Source organism: Sminthopsis crassicaudata, chromosome 2 (genome assembly GCF_048593235.1).
Source record: "Sminthopsis crassicaudata isolate SCR6 chromosome 2, ASM4859323v1, whole genome shotgun sequence".
NCBI lineage: Eukaryota > Metazoa > Chordata > Mammalia > Dasyuromorphia > Dasyuridae > Sminthopsis > Sminthopsis crassicaudata.
Genome location: NC_133618.1, coordinates 633,832,029 through 633,854,199, shown reverse-complemented (window position 1 = coordinate 633,854,199; position 22,171 = coordinate 633,832,029). Strand labels below are relative to the sequence as shown.

The following is a 22,171-nucleotide window of genomic DNA, read 5'->3' as shown; positions in this document are numbered from 1 at the left end:
GCTCTGCCACAGGGTGATCTGGGGGGGTGGTCAGGACCCCTCCCCAGGCCTCCAGATCCTCTCCATACAATGAGACCAGTGGCGATGATGGGGAAGAGGCTGAAAGCTTCAACAGGCTCTCCTGTGATCCCCTCTAGCTCAGACATTCCTGTTGTTTTTATTTCTTTGTACAGTTAATGTTCATCATTTTCCTAACACTGAACCTCGTTATAAATCTATCTTGGTTACGTAATTATACATGTACAGGGATGTGTGTGCGTGTGTATTTCTGCAGAGAATCAGAGAAATCTCCAGTTCTTTTGCTGGGATTTTACTTAAAATGTTTGAATCCACATTCGTTTATTTATTAGCAAAACTGGTGTCCTGTTTTCTTTGTTTAATCCCTCCCAGTTTCAGGTGTAAGACTATTTGTCTCATAAAAGAAGTCTGGCAGAGCTTTTCTTTCTCTGTCTCGGAGGATCACGTTAGCAAAGGTTTGACAAGCTCACCTGTAACATACCTGGCCCGGGGCCTCTAGCGCTGACCTTTTAGGATTCCTTCCCTCTCCGGGCCCCCCCCCCCCCACTCCTGCTCTCACAGACAGAGAGCCCCGGGAGAACTCACCCACAATCGCATTCTTCTCCAGGTTGATGGTCTCCAGGGCCCGCAGGGCCGTGAGCTTCTCTGGGAAGTCCTGGAACTGATTCCGGGCCAGATTGATCGCCTTGAGGTGCTGTAGGGTGCTGACCTCATCAGGGAGCCGGCGCAGAGCATTCCCCTCCAGGTTGAGCTCTGGGATGATGGGAAAAGAACGAGCTGATAAGACACACAGGAGCTCACCTGCCTCTTCCAGTTTTTCTTGGGCACTAAGAAGTGAAAGTCCCAGCTCTGGAGCATGGAATTAGGGAGCAGCTGACCTGGTCTCAAAATCTGCCTCCTTCCCACCCCTGTAACTCCCTAGGACAGGCCTGCCTGTGAGACCTCGGCCAGCGCCGCTCTAAAGTCCTAAGCTCAAATTCCATTTGTCTGACTTTGGACAGGCCTTTTCCTTATGGGGACCTCGGTTTCCTTCTCTGTAAGATGAGCAGGGTTAAACTGATCTCCGAGGTCCTTTCTAGCTCTGAATCCCGTAACCCTCCCTCCATGCTCCCAGCAGCTCATATTTCTTTGGAGTTTGGGACTCTTCTCTTTTTCATTGTTGTTGTTGTTGTTTTTTTTTAAATAATAAACATTCCTTAGGCATCTACCTACTATGTGCCAGACTCTGTGCTAAGCACCAGAGATAAAAAAGAGACAAAAAGATAGTCTCTACCCTAAAGAAACTTCCAAAGGATTTTACAAATGAAGGCTGAACATAAACCATTATTCTTTTTGTGGATTTTGCTTTGAAATGTCAGTGTATCAGCAAGGTGAACACTCCTTCCCACAGCGAGGGTTAAAAGTCAACCATTCCGTCTCATCCCAAGGAATTAATGAAATTGTTTCTAAGGAAAATATTTATAAAATATACTAGTCCCTCTCTGTAAGTGGGATCTCCTGAAGTATTATTTGATCAGAGAACATGGGCACTCTTGAGAAGCTTAATATGTTAATATTAATGTTAATTAATATTTAACTAATAATTAATGTTAATGTTAATCCTTAATATGTTAAGGATTTATGAAGACAACATTTACCTGCCATATGACCCTGGGTCTGTTTCCTCATCTGTGAAATGAAGGAGCTAAACTTAGAAGAGCTCTGAAGCTTATTTCTAGCTTTTGTTTTAAATTTCCCAATGTTAAAATGGGGATATGTCCCCTTTCCCTTTTACTGCTCAAACAATAGTTCTATGGTTCAATTCTCAAGTCCTATAAAACAAATCCATAAATCCCTAAGTGTTTTTAAGTGTCTTGATTAGACTGTGTAGATGTGGAAGAAACGTTTGGAGCCTGGGGGACTAGGACTCTACCAGCACTCAGCTCCCTGCACCAGGAGGGCCAATGGCAGCCAACAAACGAGCCCTTTCTGGGTACCTGTTCCATGCTCACTTTTGTGCCAAGCTCCATCTAGGAATACAAAAGACATCTATGTGACCTGGTCACTGCTCTCAAAAAGGTTAGAATCTGTTCCCTCCCCTCCCCTAACAAGGTTAGAGGGCAACTAGAGAGACTCTCCTGAGACCTCCTTCTTAGAGCAAGTTCCCCAAAAGAGCAGCACTACAAAGTCAGACCAAAATGATTCCCATTTTACAGATGAAGAAAATGAGTCTCAGGTTAGGTACTTGCTAGGGATCCCAAAGCTAAAAAGCAGCACATGGAGGATTTGAGTATCGACCTCCAGATTTTTAGGTACCGTAGCACCGTGCCTTTCTTAGTGAAGATATCATCAACATTCCATGGAGTTGGAGTTGGGGAGACGTGGGATTTAGTCACGTTTCAGATTTTTATGAGCTGTGTAATCTTGGACAGATCACTGAATCAAGAATATTAATAGCACCCACCTCACAGGGTTGTGGCCTAAAGACGTTTTCAAACCTTAAGGGACTTTATAAATGGGGTTGTTATCATTATCCTCATTTTTATAGATGAAGAAGCTGAGGTTCCAGCAGTGCCTCTACTGGGCCTGTATTCCAGAGGGAATAAGGGAATAAGGGGAATAGACCAAATGTGCGAAAACATCTGTAGTAGCTCTTTTTACGGTAGCAAAAAATTGGAAGCAAGTGGCTGCCCACCAGTTGGAGAGTGGCTGAATGAGTTATGGCGTATGAAGGTTATGGAATATTATTGCTCTGTAAGAAACGACCAGCAGGATGGATACAGAGAGGCCTGGAGAGACTGACATGAAACTGATGCTGAGTGAAGTGAGCAGGACCAGGAGATCGTTGTCCATGGCAACAAGATTATACAGTGATCAGTTCTGACAGACATGGCTCTTTTCAACAGTGAGGTGACTTATGCCAGTTCCAGCTGTTCTGGCTACATTTCCTTACACACCACTGATGAGCCCTTTGAGAGCCTCCCAACCTCTCCTCCCTCCCCCTGAAGACAAGATCTAGAAGTCTGATTAGCCTGGAGAGCTGACGGCCGGCCACTCGGTGGCCTTCTTCCTTTGGGCTCTGCCACAGGGAGCCTCTGGATCTTCAAGGCTCTTCCTGTCACTTTTCCATCAGCATCTCACATCCAGGGAGCAGGCATCCCTTTGATGATGAAAGATCATTTCTGTTATTTCTAACAGAGACCACCAAGAACCCCGAGGAGTGGCTGTCCACCCCACCCCCAGCCCCTGCCTGACTCAGGGTTTGGAGCCTTCAGAAGAAGAAACTCACCATCCCCCAGAAAAAGAAGGCCTGACTCCAAGGTCAGCTCACTGCCCGCATGGGACCCCAGCAGAGGACCTGTGGAGCTGTCCAGGGTGCTGCCCTCAGCCAGGCCTCCCTGACTCAGGCCCTTGGGTTTGTTCTGGAGCTCCTCCCTTGCCTGACCCAGCCCTGCAGAAGTGGAAGCACATGCATACACAGCTCTGGGGGCCTCCCAACACTGCCGATACCACACCCTCCTCTCCTTTCCAGGTTTTGGATATCTTAGTCCCTGACAGGTCCCCTCTGACCCAGAGACACTGGCCTCCCAGCAACTGGTCCCTTCCTCTTTTGGCTTTCTCTCTGGCCCTCCCTGGGCCTGGAATGCCCCCCCCCCAACCCTGCACCTACCGGCACCTACATAACAGTAACTACTTATCTCCCTTTAATCCAGGGGTTTCTCTCTGTTAATTACTTGTCATTTTTGCTCTGTACCACTTGCTTTGTATAAGTTTTGGTGTCCTTTCTCCATTAGATTGTAAGCCTCGGCAGGCTCTTTTCCTTCTTATCCCCCCAAAGGCACAGTGCCTGCCACGTTGCTGTCATTCAGTTGTTTCAGTCACGTCCAACTCCTCGTGACCCCATTGGGGGTTTATTTGGCAGGGATGCTGGGACCTCTGCCATGTCCTTCTCCAGCTCATTTACAGAGGAGGAAACTGAGGCAAATAGGCCAAGTGGCTTGCCCAGAGTCAGCGCTCTTAAGCACCCGAGGTCACGTTTGAACTCAGTTCTTCTTGATTCCAAGCCTGGACCTGATTCACTCCGCCATCCACCTGCCTGCCCTTGTAGGGCACACAGTAGGTATCTAATAAATGTTGACTTATTTGATTGAGAACTCCGTACTTTCTCCCTATACCTGTCAAGAACATTACCATTCTCTGTTACCGAAGTTTCAATCTAGAAGTCATTCAGTTTTTCCTTCTCACCTCTTGCTCTTCCAATTCTCTTGCCCCATCCCGCCCATCATCCACCTCTGCTCTCTGCGCACTTACCATCTCATCCCCCTCCCATGAAGGGAACAGTCATCCCCACCTCACACCCAGCCTCCAGTACATGCCGATACACGGGGCTCCCTAAAGTACAGGCCTGATCTTGACATTTCATTACTCTAGAATAGCTTCCCATGGCCCATAGGATAAAATACAAAGTCCTTTGCTTAGCACTGAAATTGCTTCAAAACCTGGCTCCAGCTGGCCTTTTTCTTTGACCTCGGCTCACTACTTCAGGTCATCCTTGACTGCTGCCTCTCTACAACTCCCCTTCCCCAAAGTGAAGCAGTGGCCAGGACGTGTCAATCTTGCTACTCAACATCATCTCCAATGCTTCCTCCTTTCGTTTCTTCCTCCCTTCTCTCTTTATTTCTTTGCTGAGGCAGCTGGGATTAAGTGACTTCACCAGGATCACGTTTGCATTCACATTTGAACTCAGATCCTCCTGACTTCTGAGCTGTCTATCCACAGCAGCTGCCTTAGCAATAGCATTCTAATTGGACTCCATGAATCCCAGCTTTTCCTTCCCCTATCTATTCTCCACACAAAAGCTTAGATAAAATTCTTAAAAGAACAGGTTTAGCCACAAAAAGCTTCCCAAAGCTCCCTGGCTTCCAGTGTCAAAGATCAAATCCCCTCTGGCTCCAGCCTAATTACCCCCGCTGTATTCTCCACTTTAGCCTCCTACCGAACTCCCCGATTTGCCCTTCCTCACTCACAGTGTGACATCTCCAGCCCCCAGCCCCTTGCACAGCCTGACTCCACATGGAGGGTGCTCTTCCTGCTTACCTCCTTCTCTTAGAACCCTGGGTCCCTTCAACCTGGTCCCCATAAGCATGGCCTCCTTCAAGGTCCCAGGAGCCCCAGCTACTGCCCATCTCTTGTGCATACACTTCTGAGAACACATTCCACCCCCAGGAAAAGAAGCACTTTACCGGGCTCCGACGGCCTTGATTTTCTCTTTGTATCTTCAATGTGAGAATCCTGGAAGCCACTTATCTGCTTAATGGCTGAAATCTAGTCCCAGAATCCTAAAGTGGGAAGGGGCTGAGATCACTCCACAGAATTCTAACTCACATCTAGCAGGCTGGATCTGATGACACAGAAATCCACATCAGCCAAGCCTCCACGTTCATGTCCCACCACTTCCCGACCAAAATGGTCCTAACGAATGGGGTTCCATCCCAGTTTGGGATATTAAGTCACGATATTTTGGCTACAACATTTCCTTACACACCACAGTTTGAGAGCCACCCAATCTCTCCTCTTACACAGATAAGTTTGAGAGCCACCCAATCTCTCCTCCCTCCCCCTGAAGACAAGATCTAGAAGTCTGATTAGCCTGGAGAGCTGATGGCCACTGTAGCTTTCTTCCTTCGGGCTCCATCACAGGGAGCCTCTGGATCTTCCCATCACTGTTTCCATCAACATCTCACATCCAGGGAGCAGGCGTCCCTTTGATGATGAAAGATCATTTCTATTGATTATTTCTAACAGAGACCACCAAGAACCCTGAGGAGTGGCTGTCTACCCCACCCCCAGCCCCTGACTCGGGGCTTGGAGCTTGCAGAAGAAGGAATACCAGAAGGCACCACATACAGTCACCCAGCCGGTATTGTCTGACCACACCATTGCCCTATTTAAGAAGCTTCACTGCTTGCCCTAAAAGAGTGCCTTGGAATAAAACAACCTGCCCAGTTTGGTATGTAACAGATTTCTTACTCAAGTCTCCAAAGGGCTGGAGGACTTCTCTGTGGGCTGCAGGATCTTGGGAAAGTCAGGATCCCACGGTCAATCTTGAATCAGGACCAGTATGATTTAACAGCCGTAAGGAAGGCTTCCTTCCCTCCTCCCAAAGAGCTCACCAACCCGAGATTCATCTAGACCAAGAAGCATCCTCTTTATCGTGGAAAAGTACTTGGCAGGACTAAGAGAGGTGCTCCTCTTACTTAGTAAGAGCATGAATTAGTTTGAGCATCTCGCTTTCCCTGCCACCTCTCTAAAGGAACATGTGAACGATACCTGAGTGCATTAGGGGTGGGCAGAAAGGACAGGAGCCTCGCTGAGCTTTTTCCTACTGGTAAATAATTAGTAGGAATGGGATCTAGATTTACATGTGAATTATGATGTATTAATTATTTATGCATTTTAAAAATATATCAATATATTTTATTTCTCTTACTTTATTGAGTAAAGTTATGTTTAAGATCTAAAAGCATTATTATTTACAGTATCTATTGTATCCTTAGAAATATATTGGTGGGAGCTCAAGAACTGAAGTGGTGAATACAGGAGTGTTATTTCTCCTCAATAGAGAACTTGAAAATTGAGAGAATTGACAGTAACTGCATTGTGATGGGGAAACTGGTCCTACTAGCAGGAGAGTAAATTAGAGCAATCAAGCCAGCCCAGCAAGTGAGAAGCTGTCTGTCTCCAAGTCCAGATGAGAGGTGTGAGCACTATCAATGGAAGCAGCCACTCCGTGTCACTGTTACACTGGTTGTTTTTGTTTTTTTTGTTTTTTTTTTGGTAATCACTAACTATATGGAGATTCATCCTCTGAGATTTTTTTTCTCCCCACTTTGCATTGTGGGGAATTTCTAGTCTGGGATTTCTGGGAATTTCCTTTGAACGGCAAAGGATCTCTTGGAGAGATTCTTTATCTAAAATTTCTTGGATGCCATAGTGCCATAGTACTCAAGAGCAAAAAATATTCTTCCGGGTTTTTTTTGCAGGTCAGTATAAGGAAGATTTTGTTTTAAACAATTAGAATAGTCCCAAAAAAAGAATAAGCTTCCTTGTGAGGTAGTGAGCCGCCTGTCTCTAGAAGTCTTGAAGCAAGGACTGGATGACTACTCAGGAGATGTGGTAGGAAGTGTGCATGTTTTAGGGAGGCAGCCTAGTGGGTCTCTAAGGTCTCTTCCAGTTCTCTGTCAAGCAATAATTCACCAGTTATGAAGTGCCTATTATGTGTCAGGGACTTTGTTGGGTACTGGGGGTACAAAGGCAAAGGCTAAATCCCTCATCTCCCAGAACTTACCTTGTACCAGGGAAACACAGACAAGCATACACGTATATCTACAATTAAAGATATTATGCATGTGTGTGCACTCAAGTACATCTCCATCTCTCTCCCCATATATATGTACATAAATATATATATAATATGCGTGTGTATGTATTTCCACCACTAGAGAGACATATCTATAGCTATCCAGAGGTAAATAACAGGGCAGAAGGCTGGTTAGGCGAGATAAGGTTGAAATGAGTTCATGATTTAGACATAAAGGGTGATACTATAAGTAAATCAGCAGAACAAGGCATAGACTACCTCTCAGATCTCTGGACAAGGGAGAAATTTTAGTCAAAGGAAAAACCAGAGAACATTATGAAATGGATAATTCTGATTATATTAAATTTAAAAGGTTGGGTACAAATAAAACCAATGCAGCCCAGATTAAAAGGGAAGCACAAAGCTAGGGAAAAAATTTACACCCAGTGTTTCTGATAAAAGCCTCATTTCTAAAATATATAAAGGACTCAGATTTATAATACAAGTCATTCCCCAACTGATAAATGGTCAAAGGATATGAACACACAATTTTCAGATGAAGAAATCAAAGCCATTTATAGTCATATGAAAAGGTGCTCTGCATCATGTGGATACAAAAGGCAAAAGGCCGTCCCTGCCCTGCAGGAGTGTCCAGTCGCCAGGAGCCAAGCCCTGCAGTCCCCTGTTCCCCCTCCAGCCCTGGGGAGCCAGCTGAGATTTCTGAGCAGGGGACTGAGCTGGTCAGAGAGTCACTGTGCACAGCATGGCACAGAAGGTCAGACAAGGACAATCCCTCCAGCAGTTCTGCAAGGTTTCCAAAGACTCTGATTCCCAGCCTTATTTTAGTGACCTTTCAGCATTCTGTGTGCCCTGGCGGTGACTTGCATATTCTGCCACCAGTCCCAGTGGGGCTGATTGGCATGTGATCACATGCACGCACAGAGGAGGGAAGGCTGGCATTTTCAGTGAGCTCTAATGCCATCTACAGTCCAGAAGGAGAATGGCAGACTCTGCTGCTGCACAATGACGGACAACAGCCAGAGCACTGGCACTCGCTGAGTGACCCGCCTCCCGCCACTGATCAGTGCAGCAAGGGGGCACTGGGGTGCCCAGGGCGCCAGGCCTGGAGTCAGGAAGCCTCATCTCCATGAGGCACAGACTAGCTTTGACCCTGTGTGTCATCCTCTTTGCCAGGAAAACACCACAGGGGTTACCAAGAATAAACACGACTGAAACGGCCAGTGCTGAATTGTTGGGGGGAACTCTGTGACCTGCCTGACCCCACCCTGCTTCTGCCAAGGATATGGGACGGGCCTCTGTAAGGCGAGGGGCTGCCCAGGGACCCTTCTCACCAGAGATCCCCTCCAGAATTGGCCTCCAATAGAGGAGTGTAGTTTCTAGGGGAGACAGCACTAGGGAGGTCCCCCTGACCTTGGGGTGCTTCTGTTTTATCAGTGACTCTAAAATCTTCTGGCTTTGGAATCTGTGATCTCGAGGTGTCCCCATACCCTTGGAGTGCTATTTTTCTGGCAATCTGTCTGTCAATGATCATAAAAGTCCTCTGGCCTAGAAATATCTTTCTTCCCTTAGATTTAGAGATATGCCAGTGATCCTGAGGCCCTCTGACCTAAGAATGCTATTGTTCTAACAATCGGTCTGTGAATGATTTCAGTCTTCTGGCCTTAGGAGAGCCCTGCAAACATTGCTGACTGTCAGATAATCTGTTGGTCAGGGATAAACAAGTTCCTGAGACAATACTAAATAGAGCACCCCTCAAGCCTGCCTGTAAGCCATAAAATTAGCAAATATATTACAAGAAACTTTGATCAACTTTGTACTATAAATCTGTCTCTTTTCTCTTGGGTCCTTTGCTAAATTCTTTTGGAACTTAGCCTGCTTCAATTAACGTTACCATTCCAATAAACTTTGCCCCTTGACTTGGATATAGGTTCAAGCCTGCAAATTCTTTTGCGACACTTCCCGACACTGGTCTGTGACCCCAAACTTTTGAGATCCCTTCCCAACATTAACTCTAACTATGCTGAAAGTCACCCAGCCAGCGAGTAAGTCCAGCCCTTGTGATTCCCAACCTGGCACAAAGGCCTTCTCTACTTACAGAAATCTGTCTTTAGCAGCCTGAGCTTGGGGACTTGGCCCATGAAGCTCCTTTTTGCCCCCTTATTCTGATTAGGGGGAAGTCCTAACAGAGATTTTTCTTGCAACAGCTCCATTTTGTTTTCCACCTCTGTAAAATCTGAGCTGCCTCCTTCACTCAGACGGAAGATGACACTCACATTTATTAATTTTTTGCCATACAGACTTCCCCATGGTCCCTCCCCAAGTAGAAGGCAAGTTCTTTAGGAGCAAGAGTTGTTTCCTTCTTTGTACTTCTGTCTTTCCATCCTAGCATCCTGCCTTGGTACCCAGTAGGTGCTCAATACTGATAGACGGAAGGAAAATAAAGAAGGGAGGGATGGGAGAGAAAAGTAAGTGTTTCCCAGTGAAAGAACTATGGGAAATGAGTGTGGATCACAACACAGCATTTCCACTCCTGTTTTTGTCTGCTTGCATTTTTGTTTTCCTTCTCAGGTTGTTTTTACCTTATTTCTAAGTCTGATTTTTCTTGTGCAGCAAAATAACTATATGGATATGTATACATATATTGTGTTTAACATATACTTTCACATATTTAACATGTATGGGACTACCTGCCATCTAAGGGAGGGGGTGGGAGGAAGGAGGGGAAAAGTTGAAACAAAATGTTTTCCAATTGTCAATGCTGAAAAATGACCCATGCACATATCTTATAAATAAAAAAGCTATAACAAAAAAAGAAAAGAAAAAGTGCTTGTTCATTAAAGACAACAAAACAAACAAAAAAACAACTAAATAAAGTAAGAAAAAAAGAAGCCCTTAGAGGAAAGGCATAAAGATGACTTCAGAGCTACTCCTCTCACTTCATGGCCCAGTGAAGATTCCTTGGGGCCTGAGAAGGAATTCTAGTCCTGTTGAGACAGGAGGCTGGGATTAGAGAAGGAAACAGGAGCTCTAAAGTGGGAAGCCCCGGCTTTCCACACAATCACATTTGATCCTTACGACTTTATGTTAGAAATAACCAGAGTTTAAATCCTGCTTTTGTCCCTTTAGTGGAACCTGGGGCTCCTTCGGCCCTCTTGGGGACCTCAGTCTCTGCACCTGTCAAATGAGGAAGCCAGACCAGACGGCTTCCCCCAGCTTTAACTAGAAGCCTATGACCTGGAAGGACACGGGGGCAACAAGGGGTTGGAGGAACTGGGCAGCGAGGAGAGACTCGTGATCACCCAACAGGAAGCTTTTCTTAAGGGTTTCTAGGGAAGGCGCCAGGTCAAGCTGTGAGAGTACAATTTAACGGGGGTTGGCATGTGAACAAGAACCACCCACAGAATCAATCAGAGGCAATCTTGGAGGACGACGCGAGGAGGAAGAGCTGTGGAGATCAGATGATACCCATTAGAATGGGAAACAGAAGGGCATCGGGATGGGTCACTGGGATCCCACATGGAGGCAAATGTCACCCAAGTGCCAGCACTGGCTTCCCAGCGAGGAACCCTGGCCCACGTGCTGCCTGAAATAAGCGGAGCTGAAATCTGGGTCAGCAAGACTATGTCCCGACAGAAGTGAGACCCTCGAGACACTGCTGATGGCCACAGAAGAACTACTACTCAACACTGGCAATGAGATGGGCCCCCTCCTCATCCCGTCCGGTTTGGTCAACAAGTTGTGACTCGCCAGAAGCGGGAGAGAGCCGGCCATCTTACCTCTGTGAGGCCAAACCAAAGAGAAGGCAAGGAAGGGAAACCTTTTTTGGGGAGGGCCAGCTCTTCTGGGGACCCACCTTATGGAGAACGTCTAGGGGTGGCTGGCCCATCCTGCCCCAAGAAGCTGTTTTACATTTCAATAGTAAGATACGTACAATCTACAAGAGATTCTGGGGAGCCCATCTCATCCCTGCTGGAGCCGCGAATCAGACACTTCCACTCCACTCCTGGGGCAAAACTAGACTATGGCTGATATGGAGGAACAGTTCTTGACATTCTGATGGCTGGCAGCACGCTGGCCCCAGGGGATGCACTGGCAGGGGACAGAGTGTGTATGAATGGCTGTGTATTTACAGAGACCATGCTCACCTTTGCTCAGGTATTCAACAAGTTAATCAACGATACAAATACCTTGGGAAGGGATTTGAGGAAGAAGTTTAGAAGCCGCAGCTTTTCTAAAAGGGTTTTTCAGAGACTGAGAGAAAACAAACTGACCATGCTGACTTGGCTTCTTCTTCATTTTGAAGTGGTATAAGATGTACCGTGCAGCAAAGGGGAAAAGTGTCTTTCTTGAGCAAATGAAAAAAATTGTCAAGTGGCTCAAGAATGCAGGAGAAGAATCTGAGTCTGAAGTGGAAGGCGAGTGAATTGTGAACCTACAAGCTCAGGAAAGCAAATAAGAATTGTAGTTTCCTTCTGGTTTTTACATTTTCCCGCCTCTCTATGCCAAGCATGGTGTAAGGACTTTCATGGCACATTTATTTTTTCTTTTTTTAATTTAAAAACATTTTTTGTACTTTGTCTTTTCTATCATTTATTTTTTAAGAAGTCTAATAATACTTTTTTTATTGCTCTAAGTCACTATTGATAAAAGAAATGCAAATTAAGACCATGCTGGGGTACTATTACACACCTTTCAGATTGGTTAAGATGACAGGAAAAGATAATGACAATTGTTGGAGGGAATGTGGGAAAACTGGGACCTGATACCTTGTTGGTGAAGTTGTGAAATGATCCAACCATTCTGAAAAGCAATTTGAACTATGTCCAAAGGGCTTTCAAACTGTTTAGACCCTTTTATCCAGTGATGTCTCTATGGGGCCTGTATCCCAAAGAGATTATAAAAAAGACAAAAGGAGACACATGTGCAAAAGTGTAGCCCTTTTTGTAGTGGCAAGGAACTGAGTGGATGCCCAACAGCTGGAGAATGGCTGAATAAATTATGGTATATGAATGGAACGGGATATTATTGTCCTATAAGAAATGATCAGGAGGATAATTTCAGAAAAGTCTGGAAAGACTTACCTCAACTGATGCTAAATGAAATGAGCACATTGCACACAGTAACAAGATTACGTGATGATCAATTCTGACGGACGTGGCTCTTTTCAACAGTGAGGTGCTTCAGGCCAATTCCAATGGACTCGGGATGGAGAGAGTCATCTGCACCCAGAGAGAGGACCATGGGGACTGAATGTGGAGCACAACATTGTATTTTTACCTTTTCTGTTGTTGTTTGCTTGTTGTTGTTTTTTTCCCTCACTTTTCCCCCTTTTTGATCTGTTTTTTCTTATGCAGTATGATAAATGTGGAAATATACATAGAAGAATTGTACATGTTTTAAATATATTGGATTGCTTGCCATCTAAGGGAGGGGGTGGGGCAAAGGGAGGAGAAAAAATTTTGGAACACAAGGTTTTACAAGGGTGAATGTTTAAAAACTATCTATACATATTTTTTTGAAAATAAAAAGCTACAAAATAGCTCGAGAGTCAGGTTAAGGTTAGTCTGGAATGCATTTAGGGTTAGAGTCAGGAGGCATATATTTTAGGGTTAGGGCATAGCTAGATGGCAAGTAATGCAATATAGGTTAAACCCGTGCAATTCTACTATACATTTCCATAATTATGCTGCACAAGAAAAATTGGATCAAAAAGGAAAAAAAATGGGGGGAGGGGAAGCAAACAACAACCTGTGTTATTCAGGCCCCACAATCCTGTCTCTGGGTGCAGATGGTTCTCTCCACCCCAAGTCCAAGGGAACTGGCCTGAATCATCTCATTGTTGAGAAGAGCACGTTGCACAATCTAGTTGTTGCCATGTACAACGATCTCCTGGTCCTGCTCATTTCCCTCAGCATCAGTTGATGTCAGTCTCTCCAAGCCTCTCTGTATTCCTCCTGCTGGTCATTTCTTACAGAGCAATAACATTCCATAACCTTCATATACCAGAGCTTAGTCATTCTCCAACTGATGGACATCCAAAGGCAAACTCACTCTCTGGTTTCTATTAGATGATAACTGAGCTCGTGAGAGCTGACGAGATCGCCAAGTGAGAGAACTCGGAGGGAACCGAGACCTTGGACAGACCTCGAGGAACCCCCGTGGTGAGTGACTTGAGCTGGAGGAAGGTACAGCAAAGGAGACATAGAACTGGAGGAGGTCTTAAAGGTCCCCGGGTAGAACCGCCTCCCTTTGAGAGGAGAGGTCACAGAGCCAGCCGGGGGCAGAAGCGAGGACTTAAACTGACATTGTGGGACTCTGACTCCAGAGTGCTGATGGAAGGACCAAAACCGGAGCCGCAATCACCTCACGGCCTCTGGATGTCCCGACAGAAGTTCCCCAGCCCTGACGCACTAACAGCAGAAAGCATCCTCCACCTGAATAAGTCAGCACCCCCTCCCCACGGTCCGCCCAAGGCATGCAGAACTCGGCTCTGCCTTTTTCCCTCCCAGCACCTCGGAAAGCCAAAAGGCAGATGCTTGTTCTGGCTGAGACAGAAGCAGAGCTGTGCTTTACAGAACTCAGCTAAAGAACTGAGGGAGGAGGGAGCTGGGGTAGGGCATGGAGGTGAGGGCACGGAGGGGGCAGCTCCCCTCTCCAGTCCAAAGGAAGCCTCTAGCACCGGCACGTGTGTCCCCCAAAGGTGACCCAGGGCAGAGACTGAGGCTGGTGTCCCTCGAGTTGCTCAGGAGAAGTCTGAGCCTCTGAGGTCTAGCCCCTAAGGAAGTGATGCTGAAAGGAGAAGTCAAAAAGTGAATGCTGGGAACTCCTGGGGGAGGATGGGAGAGAGGCTGAAATCACCAAACATTTGCTTAGCAAAAGGGTTCAAACTGCTGACAAGGCTGAGCAGTTTGCTGTGATTCTCTCGTGGCGATGCTATCCCCACTGCACAGGTTATTGTAAGAGTGTCTGGGTTCACCTGGCACTCGGGGCCCAGAGCTCTGGGCCCTGTCACCTTGCTGCTCCCTTCAGCCTGTGCCCGGTCCCCCCACCCCACCCCAGGGGATTCCCCCCCATAGGGCTCCCTAACACGGTCAGTTTTAAAGGACAGAGTCCAAGGGAAGAGTTTGAACCAAACACCCTGGGAGGTGGCTCCGGGCTCCCACCGCCAGAGCCTCACCAGGACCACCACGTCTGCTCCCCGGGAGACCCAACAGTGCTCAGTCCTCCCGGAACTTCCCCCTACTACAATAAACACGGTCTCGGGAAAAAGTCTGGCAAGTTCACCAGTGCTAAACTAGGGAGGCTGATGCTGCCTCTCTCCGGGCCACAGCCATTTAAAAAGAGAGCAAAGTCTTAAGCCCAAAGAATTAAGCCATAATTACAGCGTTTCAGGCATCAGGCGAGCATGGGGCGAACACTGAGGGTCTCCCAGGCCTTCTCCAGATTTGGAGCCGAGCTCCTGGGTGGGCCCTGGCCTGGCCTCAGAGTCCTGACCTGTGAAAGGGGCTGTGGGGGAGAGGGGGGAGGAGCTGAGCCTTGCCATGGAGCGGTACCATGTCTTGTGCTTCTGACTCTCTGTGGCTAGGACCCTGTCTTGCCAGTCCCGTCCAAGAGGTTTTCTAGGCAGACACTGCAGTGGGGTGCCATTGTCCAGGAGATGCTGGCAAACAGCCCAGGGTCGCCAAGCTGGAGAGCATCTGAGCCCAGCTCTGGCCTCGGGCCTTCCGGGCCCCCACTGGCGGCCCCTCGCTGCTTTCTCCCCCCGTATGCCGCAGCCCCTTCCTGGTGCCCAGACTACCTCCCCTGGAGGAGCGGCCATTTGGCTCTTACCCCTGCGGCTCCAGCAGCCACCCGGCACTAGGGATGTGCAGAGAATCCAAGTCTGGTGAGGCGGAATCGAAGGACAGCACAGAGAGCTAGGCCCCGTCAGGGGGGGTTGGGCTCTGTCCTGCCTCAGACATGTCTTCCTTGTACGATCTTGAACCCGAGCCGCACTAGGTGCCCTGAAGGGCCTGCCCACCGGCTCTCAATCCAAACAACTGCCCCAGCCCCCTCTCCCCCAGGGCACAGACAGCCCAGGAGGGGCACAGCAATGCTGCCATCGAGAGCCAAGGGCAGGGGCTGCCGCAAAGCAGAGGCCCCTGGCCCCCATCACTCCTGTGCTCAGAGACCAGCCCTTGGGGACAGCTACATTCTCCCCACCCCCACCAAGAGCAGTGGGGACCTCAAGCAGAGTGGCAGAGAAAACAGGGCCCTCCCAGTGCCCAGGGCCTTCAGATCCGCAGGACCATTACAAGGGCCAAGGCCCCTTTGGGGCGCAGTCTGCAGAACAAGCTTGGATGGACCCCCATGGAGGAGCCTCCAGGGCCATCTCCAAAGCAGGAAGGAGCCTCCAATGGCTCCTGTTTGGACACAAAGCAGAACACGTCCTTCTGAGGGTCCCAGGCTGTCCTAAGGAGCCCCACCGCCTGGCCCACACAAGCCAATGACAGGTTTCCAGCATGGCACTAAAACCACGGGGGTGCCAGTCAGAGGGGCGAGGATCCAGGATGGACTGACATGTAGTCGCTGCTGGCGACCCCTGGCTGGTTATGGAGCCTCCCCACAAAATGAGGAGAATCATGGCACCCCCTTCTCCAAACTGAGATGAGACTCTAAAGTGCTTTGTAAGCCAAGGAGGGTAACAGAGCTCCTTCCTCTCCCAGCCCCTGCCTTGTTGTGGAGACGACGATCATGAGATCAGAGTTTCAGAGTCAGAAGGGACCTCACGGGCCACGGAATGCAAACCCCCCACTAGACAGCCCAGGACACTGAGGTCAAGGGCTTTCGAGCCACTTGCCTTCTAAAGGAATGGGGAGGGTGGGAGGAAGGGAGAGGGAATCTGGAACTCAAAAATTTTTAAATATTTGTTAAATTTTTAACATGTAATTGAGAAATGTTTAATGAAATAAATAAAATTTTTTAAAATGCTGATTGAGTGACTGTCCAAAGGGACACACCCACGGTCACAGTGGAGGCAGTGGAGGCAGGATCTGGGCCCTGGGCCCGGGATACGGGAGCCCCTGACTTGCCAGCCAGGAGAGAGCTGAAGGGAGACCGGGACACCCCGTTTCTGGGCCTCAGTGCCTGGGCACCTACCTTGGAGTTGGCTGAAGGTGCTCATGAACCTGCCGGTGAGGGCCTGGAGCTCGTTGTTGGCCAGGACGATGATGCGAATGTGCTCGGCCACGTTCCGGAGCACTTTGTAGATGCCGATGGGGAAGGAGACAAGCTTACACTCGGCCAAGTCTGTGTCAAGAAGAAGGGAGGGGGCAGAGTCACAGAGAGCAGGGAACAGACAACCCCTCCCCATCCCGGGACCCCGGGTCACCCACACAGTGGACAGCAGGGCGAAGAGGAGAGCCCAGGGGGCAGTGCCCAGACTGCAGGCCCGGAGCCTTCAAGAGCTGGGGTCTAAACTGGCCTTGGGCACTGACCTGGTCAAGGAACTTCACCTTGCCTTAGTTTCCCCAATCACAAATGGAAACCATAATAGCACCTATTTTCCTGTTACTATGAGGGTCAAATGGGATCATGTTGGTAAAATGCTCAGCCAAATGCCTGGCACAAAGCAGAGAGTAAATGTAGGACTCCTTCCTCCCTCCCTCCTTCCCTTTCTTCCTCCTTTCCTTCCTTCTTTCCTGCTGTTGTTCAGCTCTGTTTGACTCATCATGACCCCATTTGGGGTTTTCTTGGCAGAAATACTACAGTGATTGGCCATTTCCTTCTCCAGCTCATTTTACAGGTGAGGAAACTGACTTGCCCACAGTCACCCAGCTGGGAAGCACCTGAGGCTGGATCTGCACTCGGGAAGATGAGTCTTCCTGACCTACCCTGAACACCAGGGTCTTTGCTAGCCAGCGAGGCTACAGAGATACAGGACATAGACACACACAAATGTATAGTGGATGTGGTTCCTGCCCTCAGGGAGATAGATTACCATTGTGAAAATGGGATTCTGGGCCAATCCTTCCCTGCTATGCTTCTAGAGCAGGAGTTCTGATCCTAAGGTCTACACATCTCCGAGGAGGCTGTGGACAGATTGCAGGGGGTCTGTGAACTTGGACAAGGAAAAAAAAAATCTCTTTATTTTCACAAGTCTCTAACTGAAATTGAGCATTTCCTTTGATTATGAATACAAGCAACAAGTCATTCTTCTAAAAAGAGTCCACAGATTTTACCAGACTGCCAAAGGAAGCCAGCTCACAGAAAGGCTGAGAATTTCTACTCTAGAACTTGCCACACTCTAGAATCGTTCTAGAATCTTACCACAAGAGGCTATGGGTATATTAGAAATTGCTACCTTGTCCTAGTCATATCTTTAGGCAGAACAAGGAAAAGCAGCTGCCCAATCTGCTGGGACCATATTTTATAATCCCAATTCTAGGTTATTCAAACTTGCTTTTTAAAAATTTCTAAATCCAGTATGAAAAACAAAAATTCACATATGTCTGTCTACCTCTGAGAAAAGACTGACTATGGCACCCATTTGGGTATCTATGGTCTAGCTCTTATTTTGCAGTTGCAAGAAATAAAGGCACAGGGCAAGGGCCAGATGAAGAACGCGGATAATGGCTGTGAAGGGAGTTTGGGAATTAGAGAAGTTCTGAGGGAATGGAACTTTGTATCTGGAAAACTAAGTTCAATTCTAAGCCCCCCATTTCAAGAGGCCAGTGACAGACTGGAGCACATGGTGATGGCAATGAACCTAGAAACACTGTCATGAGAGGAACTGAGTCACAAAGTATTTGAGCTGACATGGACGTGCGATCCAGGTGGGTAGGACTATGTACTCCCTGGAGACTGGTGCTAGGAGCACAAAGAATAATCATCCTTGTAATTAAAATTATTATAAAAGGAAAAGCAGCAGGCACAGGCCAACCCCTCTAATCAGGGCAGGCCTTCATATGGTTAAGGCACCTTTCACTGAGGAAGGGCAGGGAGGCTGACAAATGTTATCTCAGTAATCCTAATTAAGAGTCCCCATAGGGGAGAACCAGTCACCTGCTTAACACGCATGTTTCTTCAGTAAATAAATGTCAGGCTAAGTCCCTGTGGAGAAAGAACGGACAACAGGCCGGGTGGCCTCCAGTGGGGTCCTCCCAGGAAGACAAGATGGAGGATGGTGGGCCCAGGCCCCGGGAGATGAAAGGCAGAAAGAGCTTTGGGGTATACCAGAGCTCCTGGAGCACAAGGACCAAGCTTTTTGATTCTGCTTTGTATCCTCAGCCCTCAGCATAGGGCCTGGTATATAGTAGGTGCTTAATACTTGTTGGTTTGCCTCGAGGAGGGAAAGAAAGGAATGGAAAGGGAAAGAAAAAGAAGAGACCTCTGGGCTTCGATTCCTCAGACAGCATTGAAACCAAGGCAAACACTGTGACCTTCTGGGCTCCTCTCCGGCTTAGACACTGACTCCTAGACTCTCTCTAAGAAGGAAGCAGGGCCATGTCCTATGGGCTGGCTCTGGTCCGAGAGCCCCCCTTCCAAGCTGGCTCTCAGTAAGCAGCAGCCCCGGAACTGCAGGGGCTGAGCCCGGCACCTGGCCAAGCAAATGGGGTCAAAGATATGACCTTTTTCTTTAAGGGCTGAAAGTATATGAAGGGGGAAGGAAGCATTACACACTCCAGACATAACAATGAAGGCACAGTGGAGAGAGCAGAGGCCCTGGAATCAGGGAGGCGAGTTCAGATCCTGCCTCGGACACTTCACTTACTGGCTGTGTGACCTTGGGCAAGTCACTTAACTCCAATTACCTCACCCCCCAAAATTTGTGGGAGGTCTCCAACTGATAAATGGTTAAAAGATAGGAACGGCAGTTTTCAGACAAAGAAATCAAAGCTATCTACAGTCATATGAAAAAATGTTCTGAATTACCACTGATTAGAGAAATGTACATTAAAACAATGCAGGTTCTACCTCACACCTATCAGTATGGCTAATATGACTAAAAAGGGAGAAGATGTGGGAAAACCGGGACACTAATGTACTGTTGGTGAAGTTGTGAGCTGATCCAACCATTCTGGAGAGCAATTTGGCTCCCAAATATCCAAAGGGCCATTAAACTGTGCATACCCTTTGATCCAGCAGTGTCTCTACTATGTCCAAAAGAGATTTTTAAAAGGGAAGAGGACCCACATGTACAAAAATATTTATGGCAGCTCTTTTTGTGGAGAAGAATTGGAAATTGAGGGAATGCCCATCTATTGAGGGAATAGCTAAAAAAGCTGTGGGAAATGACAATCAGGACAATTTCAGGAAAACATGGAAAGACTGACACGAACTGATGCAAGGTGAAGTGAACAGAACCAGGAGAACACTGTAAACAGCAACAGCAATACTGTTCAGTAAAGAACTGTAAAAGACTTAGCTCTTCTCAGCAATACCATGATCTAAGACAATCCCAAAAGACTCATGATGACGCGTTCTAGTGGCCTCTAGAAAAAGAACTGCTATTGTTTGAATATAGACTGAAACATGCTATTTTTCACTTTTTCTCCTTTCCTTTCTTCCTTCCCTCCTTCCTTCAAGTTTTTTTTTCTTTTAAAAAGTCCTATTATATAAGATGACCCTCTGAGAGGGATGAAGAGAGAAATGTAGGTAACTGTGAAAATAAAAGATACCTATTTTTAAATGGCTGCAGGTTTTTCCCTCTCTTTAATGTTTTGTTGCCTGAACTGATTCAGTGAATGGAAGAAAGAGGAGAGATATATTCTGAAATGAGAAGCCAAGTGATCAGACAGCCGGGAGGAGCAGTGGTGGGAGCAGGACACCCAGCTGTGACTCCTGCCTGAGACAGAGTGGGATCTTGGGCAAGGCCTTGACCTGCCTTCAGCCTCAGTCGTCTCCACCACAAACTTGGGGTGATATTTCCTTATGTGACAATAGAGAATCCATAAACAAATGTTAAAGCAGCACACATATTATCATTGCTTTCAGGACTGTCTCCCCTTCCCAAATGGGAAGCCCTTTTATGACACAGATATGGTGCTGATACCTAACCAGAAAGTGTCAAAATGGAGAAAGAAAATTGTAGACAAATTTCCCTAAGGAATATTCATGCAAAAAAATTTAAATAAAATATTGGCAAAGAGATTATGGCAGTTTATCACTAGAGTAATACACTATGACCACGTCTACCTCATAAATGCAGGGCTAGTTCAATATTAGGCAAACTATCAGCATAATTGATCATTATCAATAACGAAACTAAGAGAAATCCTATGATTATCTCAATAGAGGCAGAAAAAATCTTTGAGAAAATACAGCACCCATTCCTATTAAAAATACTAGAGAGAGGGGCAGCTAGGTGGCACAGTGGATAGAGCACCAGCCTTGAATTCAGGAGGACCCGAGTTCAAATCTGATCTCAGACACTTAACATTTCCTAGCTGTGTGACCCTGGGCAAGTCACTTAACCCCAGCCTCAAAAAAAAAAAAAAAATACTAGAGAGTATAGAAATAAATAGAGTTTTCCTTAAAATGATCAGAGGCATCTAAAAACATCAGCAAACATCTTATGTAGGGGGGATAAATTAGAAGCATTCTCAGTAAGATAAGCAACGAAACAAGGTTTCACCACTATTCATCACTAGTACAATATTGTACTAAAATGTTAATACTGGCAATGAGAAGAAAAAGAAATTGAAGGAATTAAAGAGTAAAATGAGGAAATGAAATTATTATTTTTTGCAGATGATGTGATAATATAGAGAATGCTAGAGAATTAACTAAAAAACACTACTTGAATTGAATTCAAACAATTAACAATTTTAGCAAAGTTGAAGGATATAAAATAAACTCACATAAATCATCAGCATTTCTATATATTATCCACAAAGCCCAGTAAGCAAAAGATAGAAAAGGAAATACCATTTAAAATAACTGTAGACACATTTCCAAATTATATAGAGAATTGACCCTAATTTATAAGAAATCAAACCATTCTCCAATTGATAAATGGTCAAAGGATATGAACAGACAATTCTCAGATGATGAAATTGAAACTATTTCCACTCATATGAAAGTGTTCCAAATCACTATTTGTCAGAGAAATGCAAATTAAGACAATTCTGAGATACCACTACACACCTGTCAGATTGGCTAAGATGACAGGAAAAAATAATGATGAATGTTGGAGGGGATGTGGGAAAACTGGGACACTGATACATTGTTGGTGGAACTGTGAAAGAATCCAACCGTTCTGGAGAGCAATCTGGAACTATGCCCAAAAAGTTATCAAACTGTGCATACCCTTTGACCCAGCATTTCTGCTATTGGGATTATATCCCAAAGAAATACTAAAGAGTGGAAAGGGACCTGTATGTGCCAAAATGTTTGTGGCAGCTCTTTTTGTTGTAGCTAGAAGCTGGAAGATGAATGGATGTCCATCCATTGGAGAATGGTTGGGTAAATTATGGTATATGAAGGTTATGGAATATTATTGCTCTGTAAGAAATGACCAGCAGGAGGAATACAGAGAGGCCTGGAGAGACTTACATCAACTGATGCTGAGTGAAACGAGCAGAACCAGAAGATCACTATACACTTCAACAACAATGCTGTATGAGGATGTATTCTGATGGAGGTGAAAATCTTCAACATTAAGAAGATCCAACTCACTTCCAGTTTATCAATGATGGACAGAAACAACTACACCCAGAGAAGGAACACTGGGAAGTGAATGTAAATTGTTAGTACTGCTGTTTATCTACCCAGGTTACTTATACCTTTGTAAGCTAATAATCAATGTGCAAC

General features: G+C 46.5%; 1 protein-coding gene across 5 annotated transcripts in view; it reads right to left on the bottom strand.

Moving 5' to 3' along the window:
* The window catches only part of LRRC20 (leucine rich repeat containing 20), a 45,346-nt gene that overhangs the window by 5,678 nt on the left and 17,497 nt on the right, over window positions 1–22,171 (bottom strand). For all 5 annotated transcript variants that reach the window (XR_012487146.1, XM_074296533.1, XM_074296535.1 and 2 more), the window contains 2 exons: window positions 16,517–16,666; window positions 604–771 (listed from right to left, as the gene is read on the bottom strand). Coding sequence is in view for 4 of the 5 variants with exons in the window: in XM_074296533.1 (XP_074152634.1) it covers window positions 604–771; window positions 16,517–16,666 (318 nt within the window). In the remaining variant the exon portion in view is untranslated. The remainder of the gene's footprint in view (window positions 1–603; window positions 772–16,516; window positions 16,667–22,171) is intronic.